The sequence below is a fragment of the Notamacropus eugenii genome, chromosome 1 (genome assembly GCF_028372415.1).
Source record: "Notamacropus eugenii isolate mMacEug1 chromosome 1, mMacEug1.pri_v2, whole genome shotgun sequence".
NCBI classification, from domain to species: Eukaryota; Metazoa; Chordata; class Mammalia; order Diprotodontia; family Macropodidae; genus Notamacropus; species Notamacropus eugenii.
The window spans coordinates 283,823,330-283,842,644 of NC_092872.1; the positions used below are offsets into that span (position 1 = coordinate 283,823,330).

Below are 19,315 nucleotides of genomic sequence, written 5' to 3' on the forward strand. Positions count from 1 at the left end.
TGAGGGAGCTTATGTTCCATTGGAAAGACCACAGATATATGTAAAAATATATTCAGCACAAATATGAAGTAAATCTGTACAAAGCTGTTTAACAGAGGATAGTTCAGGAGTGTGAGAGGATCAAGAAAGACACGGAGGGGGTGTTGAAGGTGGGATCTGAAACCAGATCTGTTGACCCTCAACCCCCATCATATGTTGCTGTAACTATATCATGAAATTTTCTCTTTCCAACTTGTCATCCCTAGGATGCAAAATCATATTTCTTTTCATCAGAATCATCACATCCTATTAATCATTTCTGTCTCAGCCAAATTCTGCTGTTCCCGTTAAGTCTTTCAACTGAATTTTGAGTGATTTTTGCAGTCTGTCGTCATTTGCTGCATAGTAAATCTTTTAATTGATCGGAGTTGACCACATTCCCTGTAGGTTTGTTCTGGAGCCCCTCCTGCCAAAGAAGATGCATTCGAGGTCCCAAGACAAATTGGATAAGGATGACCTTGACAAGGAGAAGAAGGACAAGAAAAAAGAGAAGAGGAATAGCAAACACCAAGAAATATTTGATAAAGAATTTAAGCCCTCCGACCTTTCCGTGCAGCCCTCGGAGGCAGTGATTCTCTCTGAAACGGTAATGTCAGAGGGAAAATGCTGTTTCTTTGGGTTTTGCTGGCTAGAATTTGAGTGATGGTTGCTTCAAACTCATTTGGAATTGAAAGAGATGCTCAGGTAAATGAAGGTAAAAGAGTCACAGCTCCTGCCAAGCTAGCACCATGGCCTTCTGGGTCTGGGTTACTAGTCTGGCACCAGTAGATGGGGTGGGTCAGTCTCTAGATTTTAGCCAAGTGTTCAATCAAAGTGGAGTGCTATTTTGGGGGAGAGAGGGAGAGCTGTGAGCCAGACAGTAACTCAGGTAAAGAGATACTGGATGAGCAAAACAGTGTTCACTGTCAATTTTAGGGGGTGCTGAGGGTCGGAGCATCATACATCTTGGCTTTGTTCTATGTGTTGTCGAATTGTTCAAAGGCCTGTTTATCAAAATTGTGGATAAAACCAAGCCGAGAAGGCGAGCTAACACCTTGGATGGCAGTCAGGATACAAAAAGATCTTGACAGGTTAGAATGACACTCTTATAAGACAAAATGCAATAGAATTGGCTGTCAAATGTGAAGTTTTGTGTTTGAGTTACAGCAAGGTTAAAAAATCAACTTCACAAGTACAAGATGGTGAGCACAACTAGACAGCAGATCATGAAAGTAATCTGGGGGTGTTAGTGGACCCCACATTCAATACAAGTCAGCAATGGCTTGTGACATGGAAACGAAGGAAGCAGCTATGATCTAAGGCTACGTTAAGAGCTATTGTTTCTAGGACATGGGAGGTGACATTCCCTCTGTGCTCTGCACTACACAGACCCTGTCAGGAGCAGAGTAACAGCTCATTTTAGGAAGACCTCTATAAGCTAAAAAAGACCCAGAGGTGACAGCAAGGTAGAGGATAGAAAGACTAGCTCAGATTCCAGATGACCTGGGTTAGTATCTTCCCCGTGACACATAAGTGGCAATGTGACACAAGTCACTTGGTAATTAGGGACCATAAGTCATATAATAGATGCTGATCTGTGTTGGGATTAGGAGTTTCCTTGATGGGAGCTCCCCATACCAAGGAAATCATAGGAATGGACCAAAACTGAAGAACTAGAGAAATGACTTTCCAAGACAATGACTGTCGTTGGGGTATTTCCAGCAAAGGACTGGGGATGTTTACAGTCTCCCCTGCCCCCATATGTATTGGAAAGGCTACCCTTGGAAAGAGGAAAACTTCCTAAAAATCAGGGCTACCCCGAGTGGACTGGGAATCCTTGGGTGATAAGCTTCTTGTCCTTGGAGGTATTCAAACAGTACCTGGACAACTACTCATCAGGCCTGCTACATCAGGTATGCTTGTTCAGGTGGATGTGGTTTGAACAAGGTGGCACTGAGGTACCTAATAAGTCTGACATTTAGAGACTCCCTCAGTCTGTGACCCCTTCCCTCCCCAGAACTTAATAAATAAGATGCTGAAAAATCCATTAGATTATAAGCTCTTTGAGGGCAGGGACTATCTTTTGCCTCTTTTTATCTCCCTAGGGCTTAGCATGGGAGATGCCTAGCACAGGTGGTGCTTAATAAAGATTGATCAATTACTGAGTACACCCCCTCCTACCAGCCTCTGGGGTCTGTCTTTAGAGGTCGCCATATTTGGACTTTGAAGGGCTCTGTGCCCTTGGTAAACTTCCTGCTTGAGGACGCCAGAATCCTACAAAAACCTCCAAGAGTAAATCCCTTATTGCATTTGGTGCCAGGAGACACAGAGTTTCTGTGGCAGAAGGTTTGGGCTTTCTTCTGGCAAGGCCCAGAATGCCACCTGAGGGGTTTGCGCATTTGCCTGAGCTCCCAAAACACCCAGTGCCAGTCTGACAGACACCCTCAGTCCATCCCTGTGATTTAACCTGGAAGTCACCCTCCTCCAGAGCCTTCTTCATTAACGTTCATCCCTGGAGAGCTGTGCTTAGGGGTCAGCTGTCAGTCTCTACCTGATGCTTCACCTTTTCACTATCAGCGTGGTGCGGTGGAAGGGATGCTGAATCTAGACTCAAATGGCGCCATTCTTGCCCATTTTTCATGCCCTGACTTCAGATAGCTTACTCCTTTCTTCTGGCCCTCAGTTTCTGTATCTGTCAAATGGATGAGATGGCTATGGGGAGCAGTGGAAAGAGCCATGGAGTCCCAGGCCCTAAGTTCAGATCAACTTTGCCACTTGTTTCCCATGTGATCTTAGGCAAGTCATAACTTCCCTAGTCCTGTTTCCCATTTGTAAAATGAAGGAGTTGAACCAAGTTACCCTAGAAGACCCTTCCATATCCACATCTGGGATCCTGTGTAAGCACTGGCTTCCTAAGGCAAGGTTTGGGGGTTTGTTTCTTTCATTCTGACTTTAACAAACACCAAGTAAAATAAGCATTTCCATATCTTTAGCAAAACAGACATGGAGGTGCCTGAACCCAAAGATCTCTCTGATCATAAATTCAGCCTGTAGCTTTCAGAGCTGTCCTGCCTGTCTGGTCTCCTTCTGGTCACCCTTCTGTTCTGTTTGCTGAATTGTGAAAACAGATCCCTCAGTGATCCTCTTTTTCAGCCCAATCCTCACCCCCTTCATTCCTTCCTCTTTGCCTTGGGCAAAAAGGAAAGAAAAACCAAACCCTTGGAACAACTTGGCATGGCCAAGCAAACCACATTCCCACATTGGCTATTCTGTTTACTTGTTGAGATTAAAAACGGACACTGGTAACTTTTGTGTTACCATTGTTGAGAAAAGGAGATTGGTCTAGTACTTTCTCCCTTCAGTGACTGCAGAAAGGCTGGTTTTGAATCTCCTATCTCCCTGAGAGCCCAACGCAGTGTCCTGTACACAGCGGGCACTCCATCAGTGTGAAATTAACTGGAGAAAGCAGCTCCCTAGAAACACACAGCAATGTTTATGACTTCATAGGGTACTATAGACCTGCATTTCTGCAATGGACTTGTTTCCAAAGAAAGTCTATTTCTAGGCAGATGCTAGAATTCCAGAGTTGGATCAGGCTTCTGAGGCATTGGAGCATCCCCTTCCCCTCTAGGAAATCTAAGGAAGGAGAGAAAACAGGATCATACGAGAGAGAGAGAGATAAAGAAAGAGAGAGACAGAGAAAGGACCTGAGAAAGGGTCACTGTGAGGAATTCCTAGCATGGGACCTGGGAGAAGAACGGATCACTGCCTCTCTCTGACTCAATACACCAATCTCAAACTGCTGCCTGAGTCTCAGGGAATTCAGTGACTTACCCAGGGCCATAGAACTAGTAAATGTCAGAGGTAAGTTTGAATCCCAGGTCTGTGTTCCTGACAGCCCCATGGCAGCCTAGAAGGTCATCTAGTATTGGAGATGGCCAGATGTGGGGCTGCAGCTCATCTTCATGGATGGTAACAGCTGAACCAATGGAAGCCCATGAAATCACCAAAGGAGAGAGGAAGAGGAGGGGGCCAGGGATGTGGGAGCCAAAAGGAAATGCCTTTTCTTTGTCATACCCTTTGGGCACTCTTGGCCAGGCACAGTCCTTCTTCCCATCTAGTCTGTCAGTGAATATAAAAGAGTGTTGTGTGCCAGAGAAAGGCCCTGCACAGTGCTAGAATTGGGTGGGGGGTCTGGCCAGGACTGCAGCAGCCTCTGGAGGCAGGGATGAGAGGAAAGGGAGAGTGAAAGGAGCAGGCTGAAGGAGCAAACCAGGACCTATTGAAAAGTGGAAAAAGCACATGTGCTGTCTCCACCTGCAAGCCCTCCAGAAAATGGATCACATCCAATACCTAATAAAGCAGAGTCGTGCTGGTCCTGCATTGGAGGTTATGTCTCCTCATTCATCGGTGGCTATGTTTAAGAATTTTGTTAATTGCTTTAATTCCTTTGTATTTTTTAATTGCTAGAGCTCCCCCAGGCCTCTCGGCATGAGGCCAAGCTGTAAGAAATGCAGAAATAAAGCTAGCTGGTTTTATAAATCTGGGGAAATGACTGGGGTAGGGAAGAGGTCAAGGAGATCTAGAGAAGAGGAAAGAGGGAAGGCAAATAAACGGAAGAAAGTTTTCCTTTCCCAGAATGAGCGCAGGATAGAAAAGCAAGGAATGAACAGGGGGTTGGGTTGGGTACTGAAGGAGTGTCTAGACAGCATATACAAGGTGAAAGTAGACAAGAAATTCAGTGTCTCCAGGCTGAGCAATGACAGAGGAACAGGCCCTACTTAGGCTGTCTGTCGCATTCCCAAGCCACCCCATTTGTGTTTGCATTGTCCATTCAGGGAGGCACTATATAAAGGGCAAGCACGTTGGAGTCAGGCCCCAGCTCTGATGCTTCCTGCCCATGTGGCCTTGGGCTAGTCCACTAACTCCTGGCCATGACTCCTTCTCTAAAAAGGCCAGACTAGACTAGATGGCCTTCACGGGCCCTTCTAGCAGTAAATCTATGCCCTTATGGTCCTGCATTCTATGCCAGTGACAACGTCATTGTCACAAAACAGAGAGAGTGAGTCTGCACTGAGCATGTGAAAAGGCATCAATTATGATGGTCAGGACACTGAGGATCTTTTCTCTCTTTTCCCATGCAGATCAGTCCCCTGAGGCCTCAGAGGCCAAAGAGCCAAGTTATTCTTGTTGGAAATGAACGACGTTTCTCAGTGTCCCCGTCACCCCCATCCTGTCAGCAGACGCCTCCTCCCATCACCCCCAGGTCCAAGCTGACTTTCAGCCTGCAGTCGAGTAAGTGGGGGCTCTTTGGGGATTGGGGAAGATGCTGTGTGCCCAAATCTATTGCTGAATTTTTTCCCAGTGCATGGTAGGACCACTTTCTTCTTCTGCAGGAGATTCATGGGGTCTCAAATGAATGAGTGATTCCATTGGAAGACATGAGGCATCCAAGCTCTAACTCATCAGGCTGAAGCTTAGAACCTTCCCTTATTTCAAGGACAAGCACCAGATTCCTTCCCCCCTTGCTAGAGCACAGTTGTGTGCAAAGGATTAATTTGAAACCTCATGAGTCTCAAACTCCCAAATGGATATCTACTTAATGCTTAAGAAAACACATATTTATTGCAAAGAATGTAGTGTGAACTATTGAATAACTCATAGAATAAAGATGTCAGGAGTTCAGCATTGAGAGACCCAGGATGTTCAGTGGGGAAGGTGCTGAATTTGGAGTCCCAGGACCCAAGTTCTAATCTTACCTTTGCCATTTACTATGACCTTAAACAAGTCACTTCTCTGGGAATCAGTTTCTTCTTCTACAAAGTGAAAGCTTGGACCACATGTCTCCAGGTTAGCTTCTGGCTCATCAGTCCCGTGACTCTTTTTGCCCCAGGATTGGTATCTCTTCCCTTGATTTCCTCCCATGGCCCTTTCACTCCTTACCTACCCCCTGAAAGGATAGTAACAGATAATGAAGTTGTGCTAACCTTTCTAAGTACTTATGAGATCTAAGAATGAAGAAGAAAGCAGCCTGTCTTCTTCAAGCATTCATGACCCATTTGGGTTTTCTTGGCAGAGATGCTGGAGTGGTTCGCCATTTCCTTCTCCAACTCATTTTACAGATGAGAAAACTGAGGCAAAATTAAATAGCTTGCCCAGCTAGTAAGTGTCTGAGGTCAGATTTGAACTCAGGAAGATGAGTCTTCCTAATTCTAGCACTTTGTGCTAGAACAGCACTTTGCAGTGCCATTTACATGCCCTAGAAGGAGACAGTAAGGAGGAGCCATTGTCTGTACTATGCCCCCCCCATCCCCATTTCCCATTTTTTGAAGTTTCATTGCCATGTAAGTGTGACTCAGGAGTATGTGCACCATGGCTTCTCCTTCTAATCCTCATCAGGATGAGGGGGCTTTGGGAAATGTAGTTGTAACTGCCTCCCCTGAAGGGGGAGATCAAAGGGCCCTTTGGAGAAAACAGAAAAGGGTATCTCTAGACTTCAGTATTCATCTTTTTGTACTTTGGAGTAGAGATATTCTCATCTCAGCCTCCAGTATAAAGAAGACCAAGAAAACATCTATCCAGAGGATCTGTATCCCCTATGTATAAAACTGCCATTTTCCCCATAAATTCTGGTCTCTTTTTTACTTCTGGCTTTTTTAAAACCTCATCAACTCAAAGTAATAGCCTCTTTCCATATAATAATGGAGCTTTCAATTTTGAAAAAGATTGTAAAGGAAAGTAACTGGTGACCTTTTACATGAGTATTTCTAATTTAGAGCTTTTTCTCATAGCTGTCAATGGGACAGTAACTGTAGACACGCTTTCCTATGTCCCAGGTCAGAAATGGGACATAGAACGTTCCCCTTGCTTTGATGCGGCCAGGATCTTGTTGGTGTGGCCACCAGCACTGGATACAGCCCACATGTGCCTTCTCATCTCATGTGGTTCTTCCATGTCTTCCCAAGAACTCTCCATGGGGCATGTCCAAAGAGAACTTTGGACACTAGTGGAGGCCTTAAGCTCTACACCTGTTTCCCTTCACTCTGGTTAAATTGCCTGACCCATCTCTCTTTTGGAAAACCCCCATCTCTGATACTCTCTTTATGAAATTGGGCAAATCCCTCAAATTCCCTGAGGCTTGATTTGCTTATCTCTAAATAAACGGGTCAGACTCGATGGCCTCTAGTCTGGCCTCTGAGGCTATTATATTGGACACCATTTTCTTATGCCAATGTAGTATGCAGCATCCTTCTTACACCCATTGATTGTGTTCATGTCCTCTGGCTCCCCAGCAAGATGGAACATTTCTAGTGGGGCATCCACTGGTTTGCACCCATACAGCATCCCTGGCAGAATGTTGGTATCAGAGAGGGCTTTACATTGGGAAACAGTGTGGGATTAATAAGACTTCTGCACAGCTTCCCTAATAGTAATCATGACAGTATTGCCTCAGATTCTCAAGAGGGAGTGATGGTCAAATGCTGTATCACTCCCCACATCATTTCCGTAACTGCCCAGGCCCATGCTCCCTTGCCTGGCCTCCACTACCTCATATCAGTGGGCTTCCCTTAGTAGAACATATTAGCACAAGAGCTACCTTCCTTTTGTATGTAGATCTCCAAAAACAAGAACATTGTAGGACAGAGACAGGGGTAGGGCTTGGACTAGAGCTTTCAGTGGTATGGGTAACTCCCAGCAGGAGACTCCCTCCACCAATACAGGATGGCTCTAGCTCTATAGCTTATCATCATAGTGATTTGCCTGAAGCCTTCTCAATGAAGCCCTGAGAGATGAAGTGACTTACCTGGGGTTACACAGTGGTAGGACTTGGACTTGGGTCTTCTGAGGCCAACTCCCTATCTACTTTGTCATTCTGTATCTCTGTCCCTGGCACATAGTAGGTGCTTAATAAATGCTTTTTTTCATTCTTCCATTCAAATTCAACCCAACCCTGTCTCAGAACAAACCCTGGGATCTCAGTGGTAGCTGACTGCTGACATGCAGATTCCATCAGCACATAACCACGTGGGGAGGAGTGTCTATCTCTATGGTTCCCTAGGCCAGGCCTGGGATGGCAGACCTAACATCCACAGTCTAGCCCATCAGCAGTGCTTTTCCACCTGGGACTTGAGAAGTCTTCAGTTCTCCATGAAGCACCAGAGGCTGGCAATGACAGTAGGTCTGCATTCTAAAACCCTGGAGGTTGCTTCCATCCCTTTTGTCTTCCATCCTCCTCTTCTTTCTCTCCTCCATATAAAGGGAGCTCTCTACTAAAAGGTGCTGTGTGAGTTGGTATTTTCTTTTCCTAAATCACACCCAGGAGCTCACAGAATAAACCTCCAGCAGCTGAGTGTACACCAGCCTCAATCAGAACACTGATTGGATTTAATGGGTCCTCATTTTCCAGGTTTGGAGCTGAATGGGATGCCGAGCTTAGAAATGGCTGACGTTCCCCCGCCTTTACCTTTGAAAGGCAGCATGGCAGATTACGGGAACCTAATGGAAAATCAAGATATGATGAGCCCAACAACCCCTCCACCCCCGCCCCCACATCATCGAGTAAGTTTGCTATCGGCAGTGTGTGTTTACAGAAACTTTTCCCATTCTGAAAAACATAACCTCCTCCCTCTGATTATGAAAGCTTTCATCTACACCAGGGCTGACGACTTAGCATGGGAGGAAATGCTGGGGATTTGGCTTGCTAGGAAAGATTGGAGATCAATTAAGAAATTTATTTTTGAAAGCTTCTGGAGTTCAGTGCATTAGTGGTATCTAATCAAAGATACCTCCAGTTCCAATCAAACCCAGTACAAAAGAAAAAAAATTAAGTCAGATTCATCTTGCATGGTGGATAGCATCCATCATAGCTGACTGGCCATGCTACCTGTGACAAGCATCTTACCATGAATTCTGAATCACTGCAGCCCTGGGAGGTCAGTGCTATTATCATCCCCTTTTTCCAGAAGAGAAAGCCAATGGTTAAGGGATTTGTCAAGGCTCATGTTGCTAGTCCAAGCATCAGATGTTAGTCTCACTTTCCTTACATCCTGACCCTCTGAGTAACAAGCTTTTCCCTAGAGCCCATTGGCTTCTCCAGCAAAAAGCTAGGGAACATCTCCTGTGTACTCTGCATGGGGAGAGAGGACAAAATGGCGAAGGCATGACTCCTGCCCTCAGAAAAATTACAATCTCATGGATTCAGGAATAGGATGAGTCCACAGAAGGGGTATATGTAGTAAAGTGGGAAAGACCTTCAGATTTAGAATCAAGAGTCTTGGGTTTGAATCCCAGCCCTGATGTTTACTAGATAGATGGCCTTGGGCTATTCTTGAGCCTCAGTTTCCTTCTCTATAAAATGGGCATAAAAATGCTAACAGCCCTTTTTCAACTTTTCCTATTTGCTACTATGGATAGTCTAGGTTTATAAAGCACACTGCAGCCAATGACGCTGAGGGAGTACACGTGTGTTACAACCCATAATTGGTCCTCCCATGTGACCAGCCAGCAGTCAGAGGCCCAGGTAGGATTAGAACCCACATCTTCACTGACTCCAGGAACAGCCCTCAGAACCCCCTTCAGCTGAAGAATGAATGGCACAGGGTCTGCAATGCAGGGAGGGATGCCCAGGTTCCACCATTCTGACTTTATTCTCCCAAGGGAAGATGAGAATCCCAGAGGTTTCTTTGTGCCAGGCCCTTCATCTACCATGGTGTCTTAGCCCCCCAGGGGCAGCACTCCCCAGAGAACAGTCTTTATTTAATGCTTCATGGAGCTCCTGGAGGTCAAGGGAGCAGAGGGATCTCCTCCCAGGACCTGGGGGTCCACAGCAGCTGTGTTTTCATGTGTGTTGCTAAGAGGAATATAAGAAGTGACGGCTTTGTTCTTTCTGGCTCCTATGCTTTAAAGGGACCAGACACAGGCGTGATGTCTATCAGATGGGTCCCTGAGGGATCGCTGGAGGCATCCTCCCTCGTGTCGCAGGAAGAGAAACAGGACCAGATCTCTGGGCCTCAGTTTCCTCTTCTGTATAATGAAGAGCAGTGAATGATCATTCAGCTCTGTTCTGGCTCTGAATCTATGAGTTTCTAAATCAATTAATTCAGAAAGGGAGGGAGGATGACATTTGGGGCCTTGGTGAGCTCAGCCTTACATATAGGCTAAGTAGACAGCCACCCATGTGACATGACTTAAGGATCATGGGTTTGTACTGTGATCTAGTCCAACTGTATCAATTGACATATGGGGAAACTGAGGCCCAAAGAAGGGAAATGAATCGATAAAGGTCACATAGCCAGCACAGGAGAGAGTTCCAAGTCCAACACTCTTTACCTATTGCCTTCCCTCATCTGGGAAGTAGCATGGGGTAATGAATAGAGAGCTGGCCCCAAAGGCAGGAAGATCTGGGTTCAGCTCCTGCCTCTGACTCATTCGGGCTCTGTAACCTTGGGCAAGCACTCTAAGATAATATGTGTGATACAGAAAAGGTGTCAGTCTGCTTCCTCACCTGGGAGTTCCCAATACCAGTGTAATCACAAATAGCTCTCTGTGATATTATTCCTACCCCTGTTCACTGAGGGTAGGACTGAAAATATGTATGGTTCCTTCATTTGTGACAAAGCGTTAAGAGTGAACCTTCCTCAGAGAAGATGATGTGAAGTCAAATCTATCCGGCTGTAGGGGATGAGAAGCCCCGGGAGGCAAAGAGGGTGTGTCTGGTGATCCAGCACTGGGATCTGGGGTTGCCAGGGGCCAGGGAGCAACCTTGACAAGCTGCCTGGTTATGCAGGGAGCCGTGTGTGTGTGTGTGTGTGTGTGTGTGTGTGTGTGTGTGTATATGTGAATATATGTGAGTGGGTGAATATGTGTATATATGTATGTATAAGCATGAGTATATATGTGAGAATGTGTGAACATGTGTGTATGTGTAAATATGAGTATCGTGCATGTGTGTGAGAATGTGTCTGTGTATTATGTGCATGTCTGTATGTACAAACATGAGTGTGTGTGTGCGTGTGTGTGGATGTGGATGTGTGCATGCACTCTATGGACCAAGGATGATTTTTAACTGGCAGAATTCCTGTCCCCAGAGCCCTTTTCAATCCCCTCCTCATGTCCTCTGCTGGAAGTAAATTCTCACCTCCCTATGTGCAAGTATTACTCCGTACACATGTGGGTGAGGCCAAGTGACTGTTAGGGGAAAGGCTCCTTTCAGGGTTCGGGCTCTTGGGCTCACCCTTCTCCTTACCCCTCCTGGGTGACACATTGTGCCCAGGGCCCAGGTCAGCAAGGCTGGGAAGGAGATACCATTATTGATTGGTAGACACAAGAGAAACAAAGCATTCTGGGGCTGTACAGCTCCCCTGCTTTATCTTCCCCTTCTTTGTGATCTCATTAAATTAAATCAGTCCACTCCAGATTGTAAAATATTCCTCTCCACCTTCCCCCCACCCCCGCTTGCCGTATTTCTTGCTATTCAGTCTCAATAAAATAATTACATAGTAACGATTCTTGGCAAGGCCTAGAGATGGTGAAGGCTTCACTAGGGGCGGAGGGTTTTCACCAGGCTGGGAGGAGAAGGAGACAGTTTCTCTTTTCTTTAAAAACAGTATAAATCTGATGGGCAGTTTAACTTTTTTTTAAGCGGATTTTTTTCCTTCCCTATGATGAGGCATTTTCCTATTGGGCATCCCCCTTATTGCAGAGTACAGAAGAGATATTTTTTCCTTGCCAGCTTTTTTGTATGGAAAGACAAAGTCAAGTATACAATTTAATCCAATCAAACAAATGTTTATTTAGCCCCTGCTATGAAATGCCTTGTATTTGTCTCTGAAATGCAAAGACAAAAATGAAGCAATTCCTGCCCTGAGGAAGCTGCCAGTCTGTAAGCTCAGTGCCCTGCTATTGGCTGTACATCTCCTAATGGATGTGCAAGGAAGGGGGGATGCTGCCCATCACACCTTGATTCTCCAAGAGAAAGCCATGGCCCCACAGAGCCTAATGCTTCCCAGGCTCCTCCCCTGCTGGAGACGAACTCCCATTTACCCAGCATCTCTATTGTTTAGAGACAGTAAGTATTAGAATGTTGTTGTCCCACTCGTTGGCAGGGATGCTTCTCAGTGGGAGGGACTGGATTTTCATCTGCCTTGTGTCCTTGGTGATTCACACAGTGCCCAGCACAAAGTAGGCTCTTAAAGTGCTTGCTGATTGAGTAAGAAGGCTCAGGAAGAGCTAGAGAAATCTAATGATCTCTGAACTGCAGAGGCATCCAGGGGCAGCTGAACAGGAATCCCCTCTCCCCCATGCCCAGCAAGGGGCCATCTCCCCTTACGGGAAGCCCACCCTCTGAGGAGGCAGCCAGTTCCTCGATGGGACGACTGTTGGGGATTTGGAAACTTTTCCTTTCAAGACGTTTTCCTCTTTGTACCTTCCTCTCATTACCCTTAGTCCCACCCTCTAAGGCCAAGCAGAAAAAATCTAATCCCTGTGTCCTTAGAAGCCTTTCAGATAGCACTGACCACACCTTGGAACACAAGCCTCTCTCAAAGACATCTCAATTATGTGTTCAAGCAAAAAGACTTACAGTGAACATGTTAAGTCTCATAATGAATCAGACTGGTCTGCATATTAGAAATAAAGGCTGCCCCAGGAGATTAAGTCATAATATTCATAACTGAATGCAGAAAGTCATAGAAACCTTAGGCCTGGGTGATGCTGTAGCTGAGGATGACATCCAGGGATATCTTTGTTCCTGGTCAAACCAACCCTTGCTGTGTGACTGAGTTCTCAGAAGTAGCACCAAAGATCTCATACTGTTCTTCATGTGGCCCCTCGTTGGTTCTCCCAGTGAATAACGTGCTAAATTTAGACTGCCTGATAATGGAATTGTAAATCCAATTATATTAATTACCCAGCTCTCTCTGTTGTTTCTTTCTTGCCTAATTTACTTGCAGAATGTGAGCTCTTCCAGGTAATGGACTTGCTGTTTAGGTCTAATTTATGAAGCCAGAACCAGTGGCAGCTCCAGCTTCCTCGTTCCACTGTCAGCCCCACAGAGCTGTTGGGCATGAGTTGATCTTTGGATTGTGATGGGTGCGAACATCTGCTTGTCAGATCTGGGGAGACTTTGTCATCTAGTAAATTTCCAAGTGTGGCCACATCTCCCCATCATTCCCCTGGGAAGCCTCTTTCACTTTCGTAATCCAAGAAACTATTTTGCTTAATGGTCCTGACATCGAAATTTTGGCTTGAGAAAACTGACAAAAAAATCCAGAGAATTTTGTTCCTATTGAAGTTTAGCTTTTCGGGAGAATTCATTGTTTCCCAATATGTTGATCTAGGCTTTAGTAGATAAAGCATAATGATGTATACAATTAGTATAAACAATGAGCTTTGAGCCTTCCTGTCTATAACCTAAAAAGGTTCAAAATATACATGTGAATGTGTCTTTGTTGAAATGCCAAACATTTTTGTTGCATTCCTTTCTGGTTTTTTGTAATCTATAAATATGATTCTGACAAGTCACTGGTGTTCAATCAAGTCAGTTACAAATAATCAATCGAAAAACACTTTTTAAATTCCTACTATGTGCAAGTACTATGCTCAGTCCTAAGAACATAGAGGCAAAATCATGGTCCCTGACCTCAGGGAGCTCTTATAAGCTGTGTAGAGGATATGCAGGAGAATAAAGTATGAGTCTGGACAGGTAAGATGGGGGCCAGTGAGGAAGGGCTTTAAGAGCCAACAGAGGACATTCTTTTTGATCTGCAGGAAATAGGAAGCCACTGGCTTGTACTGAGTAGGGGGTGGATGGGGTCATACCTGTGTTTGCCAGCTGAGTAGAGAATGAATCTGAGTGGTGAGGTTTGAGGCAAAACCTTCTCCAGCTTGTCAACATCCTTCCTTAGATGGGAGCACACAATTATAGGTGCTGTCTGTTCAGCCCAGCTTCGAGGAGGACCACCACGTCCTTTTTCCTGGAAGTTTTACCCCTCTGAATGTAGGTCAAGATGTGAACACCGACCCTAAGGTCAGAGATATCCCACCCCAGACACTTACTGATAAATACCCCCAGTTCTCAAGTTCTCAGCTTTCTTACCTATATAAGGAGGGAGTGGGCTCTAAGGTTGAGGATCTTGGATCAGGTGAGCCACATGTTGGAAAGAGGGGAAAGAACAGAGAGTAAGAAGCAAAAAAAAGGTTGCCCAGATGGGGTCCTCATGGGGGGGGAGAGGGGGGAGACTGAAAAGCCAGGCTTAGTTTTGTCACTCCTGTCAGAATCAAGACATTACAGAAAGTAACAACCAAAAAGCCCAACACAACAAAAATCCCATCACTGTAATTATCCCTCATCCAAGTCAAGCTGACCCCTCACTGTCCCTTCTTCACAACTCTCTATCTCCATCTCCAGGCCTTTTCCCAGGCTGTCCTCCTTGCCAGTTCAGCTCCAAATGTCACCTCCTATGGGAGGCTTTTAGGGCGCCCCCAATAGTTAGTGCTGCCCCAGCAGCATTATAAATATATGAATTTATAAATATACCAAGTATACTATGGTTACCTGATACATATTTTATACTTAATTATATATGTCCTTTAGGACAAGGATCACTGTGCTAGCACTTGGCACAGAGTGGATGCTCAATAAATGTGGAATGAATGAATGAAGAAAATCAGTATCCCAGGTTTAAGAGGAGGAGGAGGGAACTCCCCTAGCCTTTCACTAAGCCCAGGAGCAGCTGGCACTGCCTGTGGGTTTTCCCAATAGCCAGGCTTTTATGACCTTCCCAGAGTGCCCTTGCTTCATGGAAATACGTTTCACTTAAAACAAAGCCCAGAGCAGCACTGGGAATCTGCTCTTACTCCTCCTCCTGGACCACAGAAGCAAGGTGGCTACATTAGCTTGTGGCAGGCTTCTCCGGGATCTGGAGGCATGATTTATGACAAGTGAATTGTTCTCTTGAATTATCCTTCAGAGTTATGACTTCCCCTATGGTATGTCTAGCAGAGGAAGAAGTTTTGGAGGTGACTGCCATTGACCCTCCCTAATGCAGACTATTGGAGAGAGTGCCATTTTAGTGAGAGATGAAGCCACCCGTTGCCATGAAGTATGTGGTATGCCTTAAAGTAGAACTAAAACAGGGTTACCCGACAAAGGTTCCAGGGGACCTGCTTAAGTGATGAGGACTGAGACATACAGTGAGTTGAACTGAGTAGATTAATTGAATTCCCATCAACGGTTGCCTCTAAAGTGGCTGGAATTCCTTTTCTTGTGAATTTATTTGACCATACTTGCAATGATCTTTTTTGACATCATTTAAATTATAGTTGAAATCAAATTTAAATATAGTTTAGCTGGACAGAGGTCAGAGCCGATGGGCAAAAACCCAAATTTAAACTGTGTGGGGTAGTTAAATTCTACAAACACCTGCAGAAAACCAGCAGGGTGTAAGACACTAGGAAGGCAAAGAAAGATCCTTGTCCTCAAGAAGCCTACAGCCTGTACATGGCCACAGAGCAGTCATTCTACCCCTCATAGCCCTCTCATTATGACCACTGGACCCAAGAATTCCAGGCTCAAGAAAATGGATGAATTATCTAACAAACACCCATCCCTTAGTGCCATTTTGGCACATAACAGACATTTATCAACTTAGAACAATTGGGGGAAAGGGTTTTCTAAGCAAAAGCTGGATTCGGTCTAGACGCTAAATCTTCACACAACCCAAAAAATGTCCAAAATGATGGGGCTTTGTGTGTGTGGTTAACCAGGACCACTATTTCTTTAGTTTGCCTATTTCAAGATTTCAGATTCCTTCCTAGAGGCTCATCACATCAGCTGTTGTTCAGTTGTGTTCAACTCTTCACAACCCCATTTGAGGTTTTCTTGGCAAAAATACCAAAGTGCTTTGCCGTTTCCTCTCCAGCTCACTGGACTTGAACTCAGGTCTCTCTGACTTCAGGCCACATAGCTGCTTCCTGGCACATAGTAGGTACTCACTTAAATGTTAGTTGATTAAGTTGGTGTCATTATGTTTTAAATTATTTGTACACGTGTAGTTTACTCCAAGTACAATGTAAATTCATTGGGGATAGAGGTGGTTTTGTTTTTAGTTTTCTCTCCCCAGAGTTTGGCGTTATGTTGAATTGAATTGAATTGAATTGAGGCCTTTTCTCCTTTTCTTCCTTCCTTTCTAGAATCTGCCTCCTCCTTTGCCAAGTAAAACTCCGCCCCCTCCTCCTCCAAAGACGACTCGAAAGCAAACTTCCGTTGACTCTGGGATCGTGCAGTGAGAGTGAGCGGGCCTTTCTCCAAAGATCAAGCTATCCTATTTCCTCTCCCTGAATAGGTCTGAAGTCTGCTGTTTACCTCATTTGGGCCTGCCGTGTCTAACGTTTAGTACAGATATTCTAATGGAAAAGAATTCCTGGCTAACAACGGAGTAGGCTTCTTAGTCAAAACCAAACAAAAATGGCACTCATGTAAAGCTGGCCCAGGCCCAAGGGGTACCTTGTGGGTTCCTGAAAGGTGGTGGCTAGCTGGAGCCTGGGCCTGGTCAGTGACTGAGGCCATCTGTGTGGCCATGGGGCTCCTCTTCCAGAGTTACCTTTCTTCATACCAAATGATTCACTTAGCAGACAGGCCCATTAAGCAGGAAGGACACATGCCCACCCATAGCTCTGCAAGGACTGACCTGTGCAGGAACCACGTAGCTCCCAAAGTGAAGAATGCTCATTGATATGATTGTAGGACTTTGAGCCAGAGGCCTCCATAGAAATCATCTAATTGGTTGAGGCTCATAGAGGAGGTGACTTCTCTGAAGTTGTACCTTGGGCTTAGGGCCCAAATACCTGTAGAATGAGTGCCAATTAAAAAAAAAACAACACAACCTTTTTTCCTTTTTTTGCTCCAAGTGAAGTGGTTTCTTATCAACTGACTTTATTTTAATTCATCAACATATCAAGCTCCTCCCCTTTCACAGCAGGTCCCCCATTCAGTCTGATGTAATTTAAAATAGGATATATTTCAGCTACTGAACAAATACTAATTTATAAGGGGGGAAGGGAACATCATTAGAACTTACTGGATCATTTTGGAAAAATCAATATGGACAATAGGAAGATGAAGTTTTTCTTTTTTTAAAAGAAAAAAACATAATAACACACATAGGTGGTTTTGATTAGCAGAAATCTTTTTGTCCTGTCTTCATTCTGTACAGAAATGTGTATATATGATGGATCTTAGAATGTTTTTAATGTGTACTACGGTGCCTGCTTCTATTATAAGAGGTATCTCCAAGTGATTCCCAGTGTGTGTTCGTAATTTTTTAACTGCTAAAAATGTATAAATAACCTCTTTTTTAGAATTTGGAAATTCTGAAAATATTGGATGATGGTTAAAAAAATATGGAGACTAACTTTTTATTCCCTAATTTTTTATTCTGCCAACTATATTTTTTTTACTCGCTACAATCATTATGCTCTTGACGTAGATGTCATAAATGTGTCACTGACTCCCAAGAATAAAACATTATTTAAAAAAAGAAGCCTTGGTATCTGACCTTGTTAATGTCACCTGGTGCTATCATCCTTTCCAGTTAAATACAGTCCTTGTTATTTCTCCAGTGCTTTTCCATATGATTTAGTTATATACACATGCATGGTTCCTCAGCAAGAACACTTGATCATCTATCCATGACTGAGTCCTGTTTTTCTAATATTAGACAGGAAGCAAAAATACAAAATAATGATTTATGTCCTGGACTCACTCAGGCATGCTCGCTGATCTCCATCATTCTCCAAGCTCCACTTCTCACAATGCTCTTCCTCAAACCTGGGCTTTCGCTTTTCTCATGCAGAAATGACTAAGGTTTTGGAGCTGTGCTGTGCAAATATGGGAAGGCACTCATGATTTCTCCTCATGTGATGGAGCACCATGACCAAGACACAGCACATACTCCATCACCCCAGCTAGGGGTGTGAACCAGCTTTGTCTTTCCTCTTTTTTCACTCCCACAAATCAAGGTTCCTCCTCAAGGCAAGTCCAGTCCTTTTGGGATCCACATATAGACTCACCCACAAACTTTCACATGAGCTCACATTATTTCCTCTCCAATTCAGTCATGTCACACTCTCTTTATAGTCCCAGACCTCTCCTACTATTTTTCACCCTCCCAGAATCCTGTTCCTATTCTCTGTGTTGGCTCTACAGCAACTAACACCCTGTCACAGATGCTGAGTGGCCAGTTTCATAACTTTACCACTCGACATTTTCCAGTGATTCCCAACATCATTAAAAGGTCCAGACTGCTCCATCATGTCCTAGATGGTAATGTAATTCAGTACCTACAATCAGCTACAAGCCCTCATCAATGGACAGAAATATCCCAATTTCTGTGTCAGAGTCTTGTCAGTCAATATACATTAAGCACCTACCTACTATGTGCCAGGCACTGTTAAGTACTAGCAATGGTTAGAGAATATTATATAAAGAAGGCAAACATTTTAACCATCTTTTTTTCCCAGAATATTTGAAAAGAACAAAATAGTCTAATCAAAGACAGAATGGTGACTTTCAGTAGAAAGTGTAAATAAATGGTAGAATGTAAGATCTTATGGATTTATCCATGGTCTTCCAGTCCTTGTTAATGTAATGTCTGTCATCAAACAAGAGAAGGTATAGATGGCCCTTTTCTTCTATGAAGCTATAGTATCTAAGTCTTTTCCAAAGATGTTAAAACTCAACCTGACCTCCAGCAGTCTGCTCTTTCTGCCTTCTGCCAACATTGGACTATCTCGTCATGTGGCTGAACCAAAGGACCTTAATATAGAAGCTGCTTTTTGGCCAAGTTTGCCTACTACATGATCAACTTCACACATGCATTTTAATTACCACCCATCTAATATATTTCTAGAATAAATTCTGTTGACTTCTCGGTCTGAAAATGTCTTCCCTGTCGTGAAAAACAAATACTTTTCCTAAACCTTGGTACCCTCTTAAGAGATTACCCCATATTTTCCCTTCCTATCACTGCCAGACTCCTTGGAAGGTGGTCTGAGTTCCACGCTTCTCATTTCGCATCAATACCTCATCAGCCCTGTGCAATCTGGATAACAAGTCTCAGCATTACACTAAAATGGTTCTTATCAAGTTCACCAATAAACTTGCTACCAAATCTCCAAGCTCTTGTTCCATCCTCATCCTTATTGACCTCCTTCAACAACATTCAACACTGTTGACTATCTCCTCTGCCTCTATACCTTCCCCTTTCCCTTCTAACCTGGATCAGACTACTGGAGAGAG

The 19,315-nt window shown here is 44.4% G+C and overlaps 1 protein-coding gene across 2 annotated transcripts in view; it reads left to right on the forward strand.

Moving 5' to 3' along the window:
• Positions 1–17,558, forward strand: part of DOCK1 (dedicator of cytokinesis 1) — a 582,086-nt gene extending 564,528 nt beyond the window's left edge. For both annotated transcript variants that reach the window (XM_072629055.1, XM_072629056.1), the window contains exons 49-52: positions 427–625; positions 5,163–5,313; positions 8,426–8,577; positions 16,210–17,558. In XM_072629055.1, the coding sequence (XP_072485156.1) occupies positions 427–625; positions 5,163–5,313; positions 8,426–8,577; positions 16,210–16,305 (598 nt within the window). In that variant the 3' untranslated portion in view covers positions 16,306–17,558. The remainder of the gene's footprint in view (positions 1–426; positions 626–5,162; positions 5,314–8,425; positions 8,578–16,209) is intronic.
• Positions 17,559–19,315: the final 1,757 nt, after the last annotated feature.